General features: G+C 40.7%; 1 protein-coding gene across 1 annotated transcript in view; it reads right to left on the bottom strand.

The window, feature by feature from the left end:
* Positions 1-14,790, bottom strand: part of Plekha8 (pleckstrin homology domain containing A8) — a 56,093-nt gene that overhangs the window by 15,255 nt on the left and 26,048 nt on the right. Inside the window, exons 5-12 of the mRNA XM_052719279.1 lie at positions 14,365-14,523; positions 13,407-13,447; positions 11,663-11,820; positions 9,667-9,823; positions 9,312-9,397; positions 7,001-7,059; positions 5,988-6,118; positions 5,366-5,436 (exon numbers count right to left, since the gene is read on the bottom strand). Of these exons, the coding sequence (XP_052575239.1) occupies positions 5,366-5,436; positions 5,988-6,118; positions 7,001-7,059; positions 9,312-9,397; positions 9,667-9,823; positions 11,663-11,820; positions 13,407-13,447; positions 14,365-14,523 (862 nt within the window). The remainder of the gene's footprint in view (positions 1-5,365; positions 5,437-5,987; positions 6,119-7,000; positions 7,060-9,311; positions 9,398-9,666; positions 9,824-11,662; positions 11,821-13,406; positions 13,448-14,364; positions 14,524-14,790) is intronic.

Genomic DNA, 14,790 nt, shown 5'->3' with positions numbered 1-14,790 from the left:
TGCAGCAGCCAGGATTTTCAGGCATCTTGAAGGCTGGATAGGGTATACAGAAGGAGGGTGACGGCCACAGATGAGAAAGACTCATGGAATTGGGCCAACCTGTGCAACTAGGAGCAGTTCACTGGGACAGGAAAGAAGTTGGGATCAAACAGCAAAGATCTTTACAGTATGGATTCTGAGTTACCTAGGGCTCAGTGGCAGTTCTGAAAACGTTAATATATGTCCTCCCTCGTTTTATAGTATCTGATGGAGAAGAAACAAAACACTGCAGCATGCTGTGCACCCTGACCCACTCGAACTCACACACAAATAGACAGTTTTTAATGTGGGGCTAAAGATACTGGTAGATTTAACTAACATACAACATTCCAGAGAAAAACTCTCCTTTGTAGCTAGAGTTTTCCTGGTCCTGCCTGGCCCATGGTCAGGACAAATCTCTCTCCCCGACCAGTCCTGCAGCCGCTCAGACCCAACCTTGCTTACAAACTGTATGGCTGTGGCAGGCTTCTTGCTATTTAGTTCTTCTATCTTAAATTAACCCATATCTATTAGCCTATAAGTTGCCATGTGGCTCGTGGCTTACCAGTACTTTTCATGGTGGTGGCTGGCAGCATCTCTCTGCCTCAGCCTTCCACTTCCCAGAATTCTCTTCTCTGCTTGTCCCGCCTATACTTTCTGCCTGGCTATTGGCCAATCAGCATTTTATTTATACAGAGCGCTATCCACAGTATTCCTTTTCACAGAAAATGTCCCTGCAGAGTATTATTTTATACAGTCAACAAACCCATCCTCATCTCAATTACATCTGTGACAGGGAACTAACAGAACGAGACTCACTTCCTTACAGTATACAGCAAACAGTGCTGTTCTGGTTCCAAGCTCTCAGCTACAAAGCACCTGGCTGGGCAAACTGCTCTGGAGTCAGTGTTCTATCAACCTCTGAGTACTCACATTTCCTGCATTGTGCCATTTAAGCCACCATATCAAACAGTCTAGAAAGCCTTCTCCACGCCCTCCCTCTAAAGGGCAGGAAGTAGAGAAGACAAGATTACTGTGAGTCTAAAAGCATGAGCAGCCGGCCTAAGGACAAGGGAGCAGGTGCACCACATGCTACCTGTGTCTTCCCACCTGGCCCAGTCAGAGGAAGAGGTTGTTCCTCATGTCTACACCTTGATCTTGACAGTGAGTGTTCCTCCTGCAAGATGGGAGCCACATGCTATGAGGGAGAAGAGAAGATACACTTTTGGCTGGGTCCTGACAAAAGCCGAGGAAGATCACTGATGAAATTCAATATCAACAAATAAACTAAAAATGCATAAAAAAGTCAAAAGTTCTTAGCTGATTTCTAGGGCTGCAAGTATCTGTGTCATGTGAGGTTGAATTGAAATAAGATGAAGTCTAACCTGATCTAGTTTGGTTACACAGAGAAAGTTAAATAATGAGAAGCATTAATCTTCATTGCAATTCTCTCTCATTATCATAAGATGTGCTCTGTAATCTGGTAGTATTTAGTATTTTTTGGCCTCTAAAAGAAATAAATGAACCTGACATAGTGGTATACAGTTCTAATCCCAGCACTCGGGAGGCAGAGGCAGGTGGATCTCTCTGAGTCTGAGGTCAGACTGGTCTACACAGTGAGCTCCAGGACAGCCAGGACTACAGAGAGACCCTGTCTCAAGAAACCAAAACTAAACTGAGAAAGACCCCTATGAATTCTTGAGAAGCTCTAGTGATGAAAACTGTGTGAGCAAGTATCAATTCAGTAACCAAGGGCAGATATTGAACAAGCACCCAGACATGCCCCATGTCAACTTTGGACACTATCATGAGCAAACTTGTCATTAGGCAACCCTGCCAGTACAAGGCATGCTGGGAGTTCCAAAGGGCAGGACTTGATTCCTGCCCCTTCGTGCTTTCAGAATAATTAGTTAGGTTTTTATTTGATCTTAAATACCTGCTTCTGCATTCTCACTTAATTGTCCTTGTCTGGGATGGCCTTTCACATTAAATACATGACCTAGTAGCCTTTAAACTTTTCTTGTTGTTCTGGTCTAGATCTTGGTTGACATTTATGGAGTTGTCGTGAGGCATGGTGTGTGAATTTGCCTTCCTGCTGAGTTACAGTGCAGAGCAAGTAACATTTAGGACAATGGTGCTCAGAACCCCAGGGCAGCTTTTGCACTTCCACGGCCAAGACAGATTTTCAAAACCTTTTTATTGTGGCATCTACAAATGGCTCAGTCCTAGGGCAGACCATTAACCCTATCACCTGTGATCTGATCCTCTGAGATGATCCTGAGTGAATGTCAGAAGACACTAACAGCACAGAACCACTGTTGAATGAGACCACCCAAATTGTTTCACTTTGATCAACTCCAAGCTCAAGAGCAAAGGGTGCAGAGTAAGGCCTCAGGATTTCCTCTGGGTGTTGGGAATTATTCCACAGCTTAGTGTAAGAACACTCTCCTAGAATGTGTTTGATCCCTAGAACTGCCAGAAAACAAAGCAAAGAAAAATCAAGAAGCTACTGTTATGGCTATAGTTGGGTACTATTTAATAGTAGCTGTTATCAAGTAAGGCAGTTTTAGAATTGAAAGAAGCAAGCTAATTTGCTTCTATGCAGCATATTGTATAATCTTTAAATTTTTATGATATATTTGTGTGTTTATATATAACAACATATGTGAGGGTTAGTGGACAACTTGTGAGAGTTCTACCATGTGGGTTACAGGGATCAAAATCAGGTCACTGAACTTGGTGGCTAGTGCCTTTACTTGCTGAGCCATCTCACTGACCCTGCACACATACACACTCTTATCTACATAACCACCGTAACTCAAGTCAGACATGATACCAGCTCCACTTACAGAGGCCATAATTTTAAATGAGACAAGCAAAGCCATTGTCCCAGAAGAAATCTGTATCAAGGAGTCTTTAAGGTGTGAACAACTTAATGTACATGGTCCTCTTAAGGCCATGTTTGCCATGGGTGAGCAAGCCTGCCCGGGGTGCCTAAGAACCTTAGCACGCACTGACAAACTAGAGCTCATAGAGTCTGGGTCTGTGACTGGCTTTTCTAAGGCCCTCCTGCTAAACACTGACTTTTATACTTCCAAAAGAGAATTCAAAGTGTGAATATATTTGTGGAGAAGGGGTTCAGCAGGAGTGGAAAAGGATGACAGCAGTATAGACAGAAACGGCAAAATACACTATAGGTATGAAATGGTCAAAGAATTAAAAATTAAATCACGTCTGTTTGCAGCCATGTCTGAAGAGGGAGGTGGCCAGGGTATTTTAGCTCCTCACACTGAATGGCAGTGGAAACTATCGTTATTACAAAGACACCATTCAAGACCTTTGAAATGAGCCTGAATGTCAGAATGAAATATCGAATTCACAGCTCCCCTTTCTCTTCCAAGAGCAGCACTGAAGGCAGAGTGGGGAGGCGGAGCTAAGACTGGCGACGATCACTTTCAGTCCTTTCAGTCGTACAGCAACATCTGTCCTTCCAAGTTTCTCTTCACAGAGTCAACATCTTCTGGGTCCTGTCTGCAACTCAAGTGAATGTTCCAGTCAGAGTGCTGGGGGATGTGCAGCTTGTGGGCGGAGTGCTTGCCTGGCACATGGGAAGCCCTGGGTTTGAGTCCCCAGCCCCGCAGTGCATGAACCAAGAGTGCTGATACAGGCCTATAATCCCATCACTTGAGCTGGAGGCAGGAGGATCTGAAATCCAAGGGGATCCTCAGCAGCATATTGAGTTGGAGGCCACCCTGGGCTACATGAGACCCTGCCTCCAAACAAACAAACACAGAAAGTTCCAACTAGAGGAGAAACAAATGCAGAATGGCATGGAAGGGCTAACCTCAAGGTCAAAGCCCCCCTGTTCACAAGCAGAGCCCCGTGAGCATGGGGATCCATTTCTCCCAGTTGCAGCAAAGAGCACCATCAGCACTGTCCTGGCTCACATGTTCGGCCTTCCAGGCAGAGCATCATCTCTAGCCCTTTCTCCAGTAAAGCACCCTTCCAGCAGGAAATTTCCACGCTAAGAAGCTGGTCAGAAGAGGAATTTTTGGTTTGACATCTGAGATACACAAGCTTTCCACTTCTGATTTGGGACAAATAAGCCCTACTTCTGGTAGGTTACTAGTGTTGTGTGGGATGTGATGACTATGGGGTTTGACGCAAGTACTTCAATATCTCATAATCTTGGTTCTGCACTGAGTAACATGGCACTGACGGAGTTAAGTTGTGCCCATTTTTAAAGTGCTGCAGAACTGTCGGCACAATTGTCACATGGCACACCAGCAGTTTCCAGCCAAGATAGGGGGGCAAATCTTAGGGGGGCAAGTCTTAGGGGGGCAGAGTCTCTCACAACTTGTGCCAAGAGGGAAGATACCTCCTAGGAAACTGAAAAAAGTGCCACAGAGAATATTGTAACCCTCCCCAAAGGCACAGAATTAACTCACTTTTCTGTTTATAACCATGGCTACTTAATACCTGACTTTGTCTCTCCAGACTATAATTATCCAGGCTTTAGAATAACAAGGATTTCACTCCCTCCTCATATCCCAAGAGTTATGCTATGCTTGATGTGTTGGCACATTCCTGTCATTCCAGCACCCAAGAGACTGAGGCATGGAATTATGCGTCTCCATAACACCAAACCAAGCAAGCAAACAAAAAGACTCATGCAACAGAGTGAGAATCCAGCCATGTTATTATCAGTGTACTGTGAAGATGCTATGAAGTCTAGTTTGTCAAAACTACTCTGATGGATGCACCAACCCATAGCCCACCTATCAAGAAGCACCTAATGTTGCAGTTAGCATACTGTGATGGAAATCCAGGTCAATCTCCTCTCACAAGGCCTTTCTTGCAATCTTGGCTCTATAACTACAAAATAGACATGTGGAGGAGTGCAGGATGAGAGCTGGCCCCTAGTCTCACTCCACGGCCAGCTCCTCAGGATTCCCCCTCCCACTTTCTTTCCTGCACTCTAACATGAACTTCTCTTCAAATACTGATTCCTGCCGACTCATTTAAGAAAACCTAACCTCATGATGAACTAGGGTGATATCTGATTCTTACCAAGCCCAACCTGGAGGACGTGGTCACTGCATAGGTACTTTTCTTTCCTCCCTTTATTCTGTTCTTACGAGACAGGGATTGAACTCAGGGCCTCACACATGCTAGGTAAATGCTCTACCATTAAGTCACATTCTCATAGATTCCTTTTAAAGAAAGCATATAAGAAGCAATGAATAAAAATGAAATTAAAAAAGAAATGCTATGCTCTGTCCCCACCTCCAGGGTCTCCATCTCAAGTTTAACTGCAGATTATCAGAATATGATGAAGCACACTTACTCAGTGCCGTCTGGATATCTTTTTCCCCATTTTTCACTTCTGTCAAAAAGCCCTTTAAAAATTTGAGACCTCTAAAATGAAAGAGAGAAAAAATGTTATTTTCAAAGTTCAGATGGCAGAATCTAACTTCTATTTAAGTGTCTCAAGCAAGGCAAGGGGCAGGCAGGATGGACAAAGGCCCTTTCTGATTGGCTTCCTATTAGAAAGCTGTGGACACCCACCTCATTCCCTCGGCATTCCTAAAGCAGTGTTTTCAAATTACAGTGCTATGGCTGTGGCTTTAGCATCAGCTAGAATTCATTAGAAACGAAAATTCTAGAACCCCACACCAGATTTAGGGCTCCAGAAACTTGGGTTGTGAGTTCAGTGTTTTCTCAGGCTTTGCCATTGAAATGGAAAGCCACTCAAAGAGAAACTCATTGGCTCGCCTGTCTAGAATCTTGATCTTACAAATACTTCCAAGATTAACAATATTTGTCACTATCAAGCTGATGTTCTCTTCAGCAGACTTTCTGGAAGGTCTAACCTTTGGTTAGCTCCTTCACTCAAAGGCAACAGTGAGCTGGTACCATTTCAACTGAGCTGAACTGGAGCATGCCCTTGCTCCACTTGACGGCCTCACCTCTTCAGCCACAAGAGGGCTTCTGTCGCAGAGTTCCTAACCTGAGCTACATCAGCCTCCACCTCATGCAGCACTATCTTCTGGAGGGTAGTAAACTCTTCCTTGTTGGTTATGTACTTCTGATTTACCTTCTGGAAGACAAAAACAAAAACCAGAACTATTGCCTACCATGAAAATGGTAACATTACCAGTAGTATCAGTATTCAAATCTATAAGCAAGAAGATTTCTAAGAAACCAAAGCCAGACTTTACTATCTTCTTATGTTTTTAGGGTAAACATTTTAAAAATTCCAAGAGTTCTATGAATCTTTAACTAGCACCAAGAGCCAAAGGTTTTAAGCAATGCTCTTGAGGTACCTTTACTCACCCCTGAACAATCACTTGCATGAGTGACTCCATGTACCTTTCCACCTCTCCAAACATGCTGGGAAACTTCCACAGAACTTCTTCAACATATCATACCTAGCAGTGCAGACTGTACTTTATTTTTGAGACAGGGTCTCTCTACATAGCCCTGGCTATACTGGAAATCACTCTGTAGTCCAAGCTAGCCTTGAACTCTCAGAGATCCTCATGCCTCTACTACTCAAGTGCTAGGATTTGCATGCACCACCACGCTTGGTTTAAAAAGCGATTTTAACCATAAATGTTGGATGTAATATAAACAACTCTAACTTTTCTGAGAAGGAGGCTCAGACTTCCTATTGTTGATGGCTCCACAGATGCACCAGGAAGTTGGTTTTTTGAGTCCCAGACAAATAATAGCTATTGCCAGTGACATGTTTTTGGAGAAATGTACCTTGTTATTGTTTAACCCCAAAATGCATACAATCATTGCTGACCTGAGTGCCTCCCACTGATCCAGCTAAGATCTTCAAAGAGGCCAGCCTACCAAAGGCTTGTCTCTATCACATATCAGGGCTACTCCAGCCATTCCTCTACTGAGAGTTCCCAGTGTGAATGATTTTTTCCTTTTTTGACAAGTCTCTACAGAGACAAGCCAGTATATTCACCTTGATATTTCCAACAAGATCCATTTTCACAGGAGCAAACACTGTAGGACCAAGTTTGTCTGAAAGAAAGGATCAGAAACATTTTTGAAAAAGAGTTTTTTTTTAAATGTAGGAAACATTTATATATATTATGACAATAGAAAATATTTGTATAGTAATAACACAGAAGATCTTTCCCCCAAGATTTTCTGACTTCTAAGTCATTTTCTAAACATAGGCTTTGGAACTGGACTTGCTGCCCAGCTTTTCTCTCATGCTGCTTTGAGATGAGTCACAGGAACAAGGTCCTGTGTGGAACGTCTGAGGAACATGCCTCATAAATTCAGAGCATCCATCTGAAGTCCTTTAGGCTGGCTGAGCACTTTCAATGTTGCACAGTCTAAACTGAAAGTCTAAATACACCATCAGATTTTAAAGACAGCACCAAGGAACGAAAAACACCTCGTTAACAGCTCTCTGTAATGACGACATGTTAATATGACATTTCAGATATGCTATGTTTCAAAAGATATATTAATTTTTACTTTACTATTTTAATGTATCTTCTATAAACTTAAAATTACATGTGGTTTGACTATACTAATTTTAATTTTCCTAGATCTAACTTTCTAATTTTAATTATTTATGTTTGCTAAACATAATCTTTACTTTTAAAGTATAAGCAGCAGAGAAAAAATAATGAATTCTAAAAATTATCTAGATGATCTTAAAAAAAAAGGTTCAAAACAACATAGCTAAAAACAACCCCAAATATGAAATAAAATAGCATACTGAAGAGCAATAGTTTCACTGGCTAGAGCCAGAATAAGAAGAAAAAAAAGGCAAAACAGAACACAAAGTAAGAGGTAGAAACACAGCAAAACAGTAGTGAATGTAAATGAATGTAAAAATATACTTCATTATAGGTAATTACCAGAAAAACATAAATTTCAATAGCTGCAGAAAAAGCATTTTATAAAATTATCTGATTTCATGGCTATAAAAACAACCAGTAGCATACAACAATGTATCTACATGTATTAATGCTACATATGTAAATAGTATCAAAACCATAAAACTCCAAAGTTTATTCCTAATGAAACACAAAGTTATACAAAGCATTGTTTAGAGAAAATAAACACAACCAAAGTGTGTGTGTGTATCCATTTATATGTTTTATATATCTATGTATAAAAAACATGTGTATATATATATATATATGTATAACACATATATACATATCATACTCATGGACTAGAAGACATAATGTTGTGTAAGACATTAATTTTCCTCAGACTGGCTTATAAATTCAATGCAGTTTTAATCAAATCCCAGAGGCCCTTTAATATGTAATTTAAAACTAAAATTATACACACCTGTAAAGAACCTAGAATTGCCTCAACAATCATGAAAAGAAACAAAAGTGGAAGACTTACAATCTCTGATTTTGAGCTTTACATAATTAAGACACTAAGGAAATATAAACAAATCCTGGGAGCAGAAAAGAGACCCATTTTATAGGCCTACAGGTTCTGGAGCAGATGGCCAGAGTAACATGAGAGGATATTGGTGGCTGTTTTCTTGGCAAATGGTTCCTAAATAGCTTGATTATGATTAAGAAAAAATGACCCTCAATCTTCACATCATGACACATACAAAAAGGAATTCCAACATGGACGACGGGCTGAGCAGATGGCTGTAAAGCCCTTGCCTTCACTCCCCAAGACCGGGCATGGAGGCACATGCTGACTGTCTCAATATTGGTAGGGCCACTGGGGAGGTAGATCCTTGGGGCTCTTTGGCCGGCCAACCTAGCCTACATGCTTAGCTACAGACCAGTAAGAAATTCTGTCTCAAAAAATAACATGAGTGGCCTAAGGAAGACCACTCAAGATTGTCCTCTAGCCTCCACATGACTGTGTACCTATGCACACATGTATTCTAGCACACATGTGCACACACATATACCATAAATGTATATATGTACACAAATTTTTTTTGACAAAATTCTTTTGATTGGTAAGATATTTCCCCATAGCAGCGATAGGTTTGAAGGTCTGTTCCTGAACTACTTCCACTTTGCTTGTATGTATATTTTCTAGAAAGCAGAATCCCCTGTTTTCATTATACCACTCTAAGATCAATAACTTAATCAATTAGAATGGAATGGGAAAATATAAGAGTGTTTAAGTCACACAGTTTTCACTATGTGGAATGTGATGTCAAGAGCAAGCTAAGAAGAATCAACTTACTGTAAATATCATTTGAAATAACTATGATGGGAAAAACAGTCTAGAAACTAATGAATATAATGCAACTGTAGCTGTCTTACCTAGTACTGGAACCACTGCATAACAAGATGCCAAGAATGCTTCTGTGGGAATGCCACTGTCTTCCAGAAGTTCAATGTCACTAAAGCTGAACAATTTGGTGACATGGAGAACAGAAGATTAAAACCACATCAGCACTCTGCAGTTCAGAGATGTCACAAAAACAGCTTTTTAGGGAAAACCACTTTGCCTGATTTCATGAGTAGCCCCAGACATTATTTTTCTATTACAAAACAATCCATTAACATAATTTTTTGGAGATAATCCACTCTCATAATCCAAATATGCCATCACAACTTATTTCTCAAAAGGGAAACTGGGGTCTGATTGCCAGGGAGTTTAAAGGGCCTGGAATACCTGGCACTCATGGCACTAAAGAAAGTTGGGATAACTTCTTCGCTGTCTTCCCAGACGGATTCTGGCGAGCAAACTGAGTCTGATCCAGGCTGTGCAAGCTCACTGTCATGATTCCCCAGGTTTTTCTCTCCATCTTCCTTCAGTATCTCACCTTGGACTACAAAGTAAACAATGCCTATCACTAAGTTCTTATATATTTAGTATAAAAATTAACACATAATCATTAGTAAAAATTTCTAAAACATAGAACAGGAAATGTATGTACACACATGCATGCACGTATGCACGCACGTATATGCACCTGAAGAACAGATGTATATCTTGTTTTCGGTCATCAGTGCATCACCATTACTTCATTATTGTTCATTACTCTTCAAAAACATGATGTATTGTTTATATATTTTGTATATGTGTGTGGTCAGAGGACAACTTGGAGGAGTGGGTTCTCTCCTTCCACCATATGCATTCTAGGGAATCCAACCTGGATCATCAGGCTAAGTGGCAAGTGCCTTTACCCACTGAGTAATCTTGCTGGCTGGCCCCTGAAATGTGATTTTAAGGACCTCCTGGTATCAGTTATAGCAATTTGAGAGGCATTTAGTGGTTTCTAAGGTATTTCTCCTATAAATATAGACAGTCCTGGTTGTAAGTATATTCTTTGTCTGTGGATTTGCCCACTTGCTAACATTTACTTGTGACTCCCAAATCAAGACTTGTGGTGCTTTTCAAGTAATCCTGAAAACACAGGGTGGTACAAACTTAGGTGTTTGTCTTGCTTCAAATCTCAAACCACAAATGCCTTTATTTACTGCCATGGTTTTGCATGCATGTGCCTTTTGTTACTAATGTTGTAGTTTAAGAAGGTTCTAGGCAGTAATACTGTCTAGGGTGCAAAAATACAAGAAGTCTGAGACACATCTCCATGGAGAGAGTATGTGTGGACAAGCTTCATTTAAACACGAGTTACAGTTGATGCCTGATGCCTGCTCTGAGCTCAATGTTTATCTAGACCACATAGGTGTTTTTAAATAGAAAAGGGCATTAGAGCAATGTTATTCATTGATCGGGTGATCAAAACCACAGGATTGTAGAAAGCAAACTACTCCCTTAGAGCACTCACATTATTTGCTAATCAGTGTTTGGATGACTTTATACAGTATAAGCATAACCCATGAAAACTGCCATCATGTCATAAAGAACCCTGCTCAAAGGTTTCCCTTTAAATCTGACTGGTCTGTGACCATAGATTCCTATAGAGAATCTTTACTCAAGAGATCAGACTTTTAAGGGTTGTACGTTACTTTTCTTAGATCATTATCTAACAGCTTCTAGGATTAATACAATTAAAAAAAAGAAAAAAACTTGACCGGGCTAGAAAAATAAGAGAATCTTTTAAGACAGCCAGAGAAGAAATTAACTTATTTGAGTTAAGTACTCAGGCTTAAAATCATTTAGTAAGCACTTAACACACAACTACAAGTTCTAGTACAGTTAATCTGGCTGATATGAAGACAGGGCTTTGTGATTAGTACCAGTGCAATTAGTAAATTTGAAAGGACATTATTCCCAACTACACATATATTACCTGGAATTTGGCTTGATTAACTCACAGAAGTTTGGTAGTTGGTAAACTGTGACATCCTCAGGCCCTACTAGAAACCAGGAGATTGAAAAACTTAGCTGCTCTAATGTTACATACCAAGTCTGACATTACAGTCTGGGTTCAAAAGACTGAGATATTGTGGGAAAGTCAGTGAACCATTTACACCCACCAAAACACAGCCATGAGCATCAGTGCCAAGAACTCTGTATTTCCTCTAAACAGTGTTGGATGGAGTAACAGAATGCTGTACAGTTATGTCACCTGCAGTAGCAAGCTCGCTTAGATCAACAGCACACTGTTTGGAGGCTAATCTGAACTGGTGCCCTCCTGTGTGTAAGGAAGACCCTAAGTCTACTATTCAATACAGACTGCCAAACTATCTTTTGACAGTACCTGTCACATTATCATCTGTGTTTTCTTCACTTGACATGCTGCAATCTACCTCTGTGGATTTCAAATACAAGGAACTCTTGGTTTTCATTAGAATTTCTTCATCACCATTTACTTCCATATTTAAAGATCCATTTTCACAGTTGTTCAATTCCATCTGCCTAAAACAAATGGTTTAAAAGAAATTACTGTGATTTGCCACAGGTTGCCCAGATATTACTCTAAAGGATGGGAAGATCCACAATCACCAAACACTGATTAAAAACAGATTTCTTAAACTAAGCCAAACCTCTCAGTCTCCACAGACACCAAGGCAAGTACACTGTAATTCCTTCACTTAGGAAGTGGAGGTAAAAAGACTGCCATCATCCTACCCTATAGATTAAGACCCTCTTTTTAAATAGACAGATAGATAGACAGACAGACAGACAGATCGATGGATCGATTGATCAATCAATAGAGGAGCCTTACTGGCTTTCCTGTACCATGCGACTCAATCCCCTTGCTTCCACCAGCACCAGGAAATGCTCAGGGCAGCTCTTTAGTGTGCAATAAGCTTTCTCCAGGTGCCACAGTTAACACTTAGTTGACTTTCCTCAACTTCTCCCCGGGAGGTTTTCCTCATCACACTGGCTACTTAAACATGTTTGCTTAGCAGTTAACTGTCTGAAGCTCCAGCTGTGGCCAGAATAAATTTCTCCTGTCAGCAGGAGGATCACAGTGCATCCAGGGACTGAGTGCCCATCAGGGGAGCAGAAAAAGCTGTTTAACACTTAAGTGAACCAGCTGATTCTGTTAAAGGGATGCAATATGCCCAGTCAAATTAAAGGAGTAACAGGACAGCATCCAAGCCACATAATGATTCTAGCAAATCTAGAAAAAAAATTATTTCAAATGCATACACAAACTCACAGTTCAAACTGTGGACATACATAGAGCTAAAGTCTCAAAAGAAATAGAAATCAACAAAAATGTTTCTAGTAAAAATATCTGAAAAGGAAAAAATTAGCGAGAACCACATTGAGGACTATCTTTGCAATAACAAATCAAAACACATACACACACGCACATGCACACGAACACACCATATATCGACAGCATATAAAGGGATGGACTATTAACAATTTAAAAGGATTATTTGTACTATGTGAATTCATGGGAGTGCCTACACAACTTCACTCTTTTGATGAGTAAAGACCCTGACAACTGTGTAATGGGAGCTTTTCCCTTCTTGGTGGTGCTGCAGATAGGACTCAAGGCCACACACATGCTGAGTGAGCACTGCACCACTGAGCTACACAAACTTGCACCCCGTGTATATATTTTTTTAAATCAAAGAATCATTTAGAGTAATGGTACTAGTCTAGATTTTGCTAGCAAGTTACCCATCAACTTACTGAGCTATTTAAGATTCTCATTTCTAAATAAAACAGAGGAGCAGCACTAGTTTTCCTGGGGAAAAGCACATTGCAGCTCTTCTACAAGACACCTTCTAACTTTCAGCAACTCTAGACAGACTAAGTCAGTGGATGTGATGGCAAGACTCGATTTCCTAGGGAAATAGCCACATCTGCCCAATTCTGCCACACCCACTTGTAGTTGAGCTTCACACAGAAGGAGTCAAGTAGTTTGCTCCTGGTACCATCTCAAATCACCATCACCACACCACTGCTTCTTTAAAAATAAGGAACACAGTGTATATAGATTTCTAACTTCTAGAAGGAAGAAAAACAAGAGTTTACTATACCTTTCTAATGAATTATGAATTGGTATGACAGGATGTTTCATCTTTAAAAAAGAAAAAAGCAAAGAAATGAAAGTTCATGTGTTAAATTGCAGCAGTGTTATTTTAGAACATCATCACATAGGAAAGTGGTCAATACAGCCATAATATATATTGCCCTCCTCAAAAAAAGAATTCTAGGGCCCCTCCAAACAAAGTGCATCCAAATATCTTAGGAAAGGAAGATGGGGTTTTGAAAGACCTCATTATCATAGCCAAATTCCTAGTGACTAGCTTTTTTTGTAATTTGTTAGCCTTATTCAGCATTAATAGATAGCAAATTATGGTGAAGCATTATACCCAACACTAGAGGCATGAAGGTAAGCATTACAGACATTCCTGCCCTTAAGTCAACTTCAACAGAAGTTAGGGAATAGGGGAGTGAAAGAGAGGAGGTCTTCTTAGTCCAATATAGGGACTGATGGAAGACTTAATGGAAGACGAGTAGGGGCTAATCTGGGAGAGAAGCTGAGAGAGTATTCTCAGCACTGGAAAATGGCACAAGGAACAGTACATTCAGGCGAGGCACTGTCAAGGGCAAAAGTGGGTGATACAGGAAGGGGCTACAAAGTTTTGGTCTGAGCTTATAGGCCATGAGGGAACGATTGCAAGGTTTAGATAAAACCCAAATTACACTTCATTAATGTTGATTAATGGAAGGGCCAGGCTGACTATGACTAGTAAGGATAACAGTATTCTAGACAAGACTCTTTGGGGTCATAGAAAAGAGGCTACAGTGGAGAAGTGTACGAGGAGTCAAACTGCTGAAAATAACCAACTAGGCATAGGGGACCAAGGGCAGATACAAAAGTGTAAATACGGCAAGCTGCTCTAAAAGCAGTACTAACCCTGAAAGGATGTGTCCTTTAACTTTTAACATTCCATAATGTTTCTGGAGAGAAACTGAGCTGGGTGGTTTTACCTTGCTGGACTTAAGCACCGCTAGCTGAGGGGATCCTGGGGGCGTATGGTAGAGCAGCTCTGAGGTGAAGGCTGCATTTGCAATCTGCATGCATTCCTCCAGGGTCTTCAGGAATGTGTTGCAGGTTGATTTCAGCAGCATTCCCACATCGATTCCCTCCTACATAACAACCAGAGAGAGAGTCTTTTGTCTTGCTACAAAATGAAAAACTCAATTGCATTATCTCTTGTGAGGTTTATATTCACAAAACAATACTAATGTACACAATCAAGATGTTGCTGGATAAATAGGCACATCATGATAAACAATAGTAATGAATTAGCCCAAGCTATCTGTTATCATACATACCCTCACTGCTCCAGCTAATGGCAACTTCTTTTGGCTCTGCACTGTAAGCTAGTACAGCGCTAGGTGCGGGGCACAGAT

This window comes from Peromyscus californicus, unplaced genomic scaffold (genome assembly GCF_007827085.1).
Source record: "Peromyscus californicus insignis strain IS unplaced genomic scaffold, ASM782708v3 Scaffold_6__1_contigs__length_162567912, whole genome shotgun sequence".
Classification (NCBI taxonomy): Eukaryota; Metazoa; Chordata; class Mammalia; order Rodentia; family Cricetidae; genus Peromyscus; species Peromyscus californicus.
This window is presented reverse-complemented; position numbering and strand designations above follow the sequence as displayed.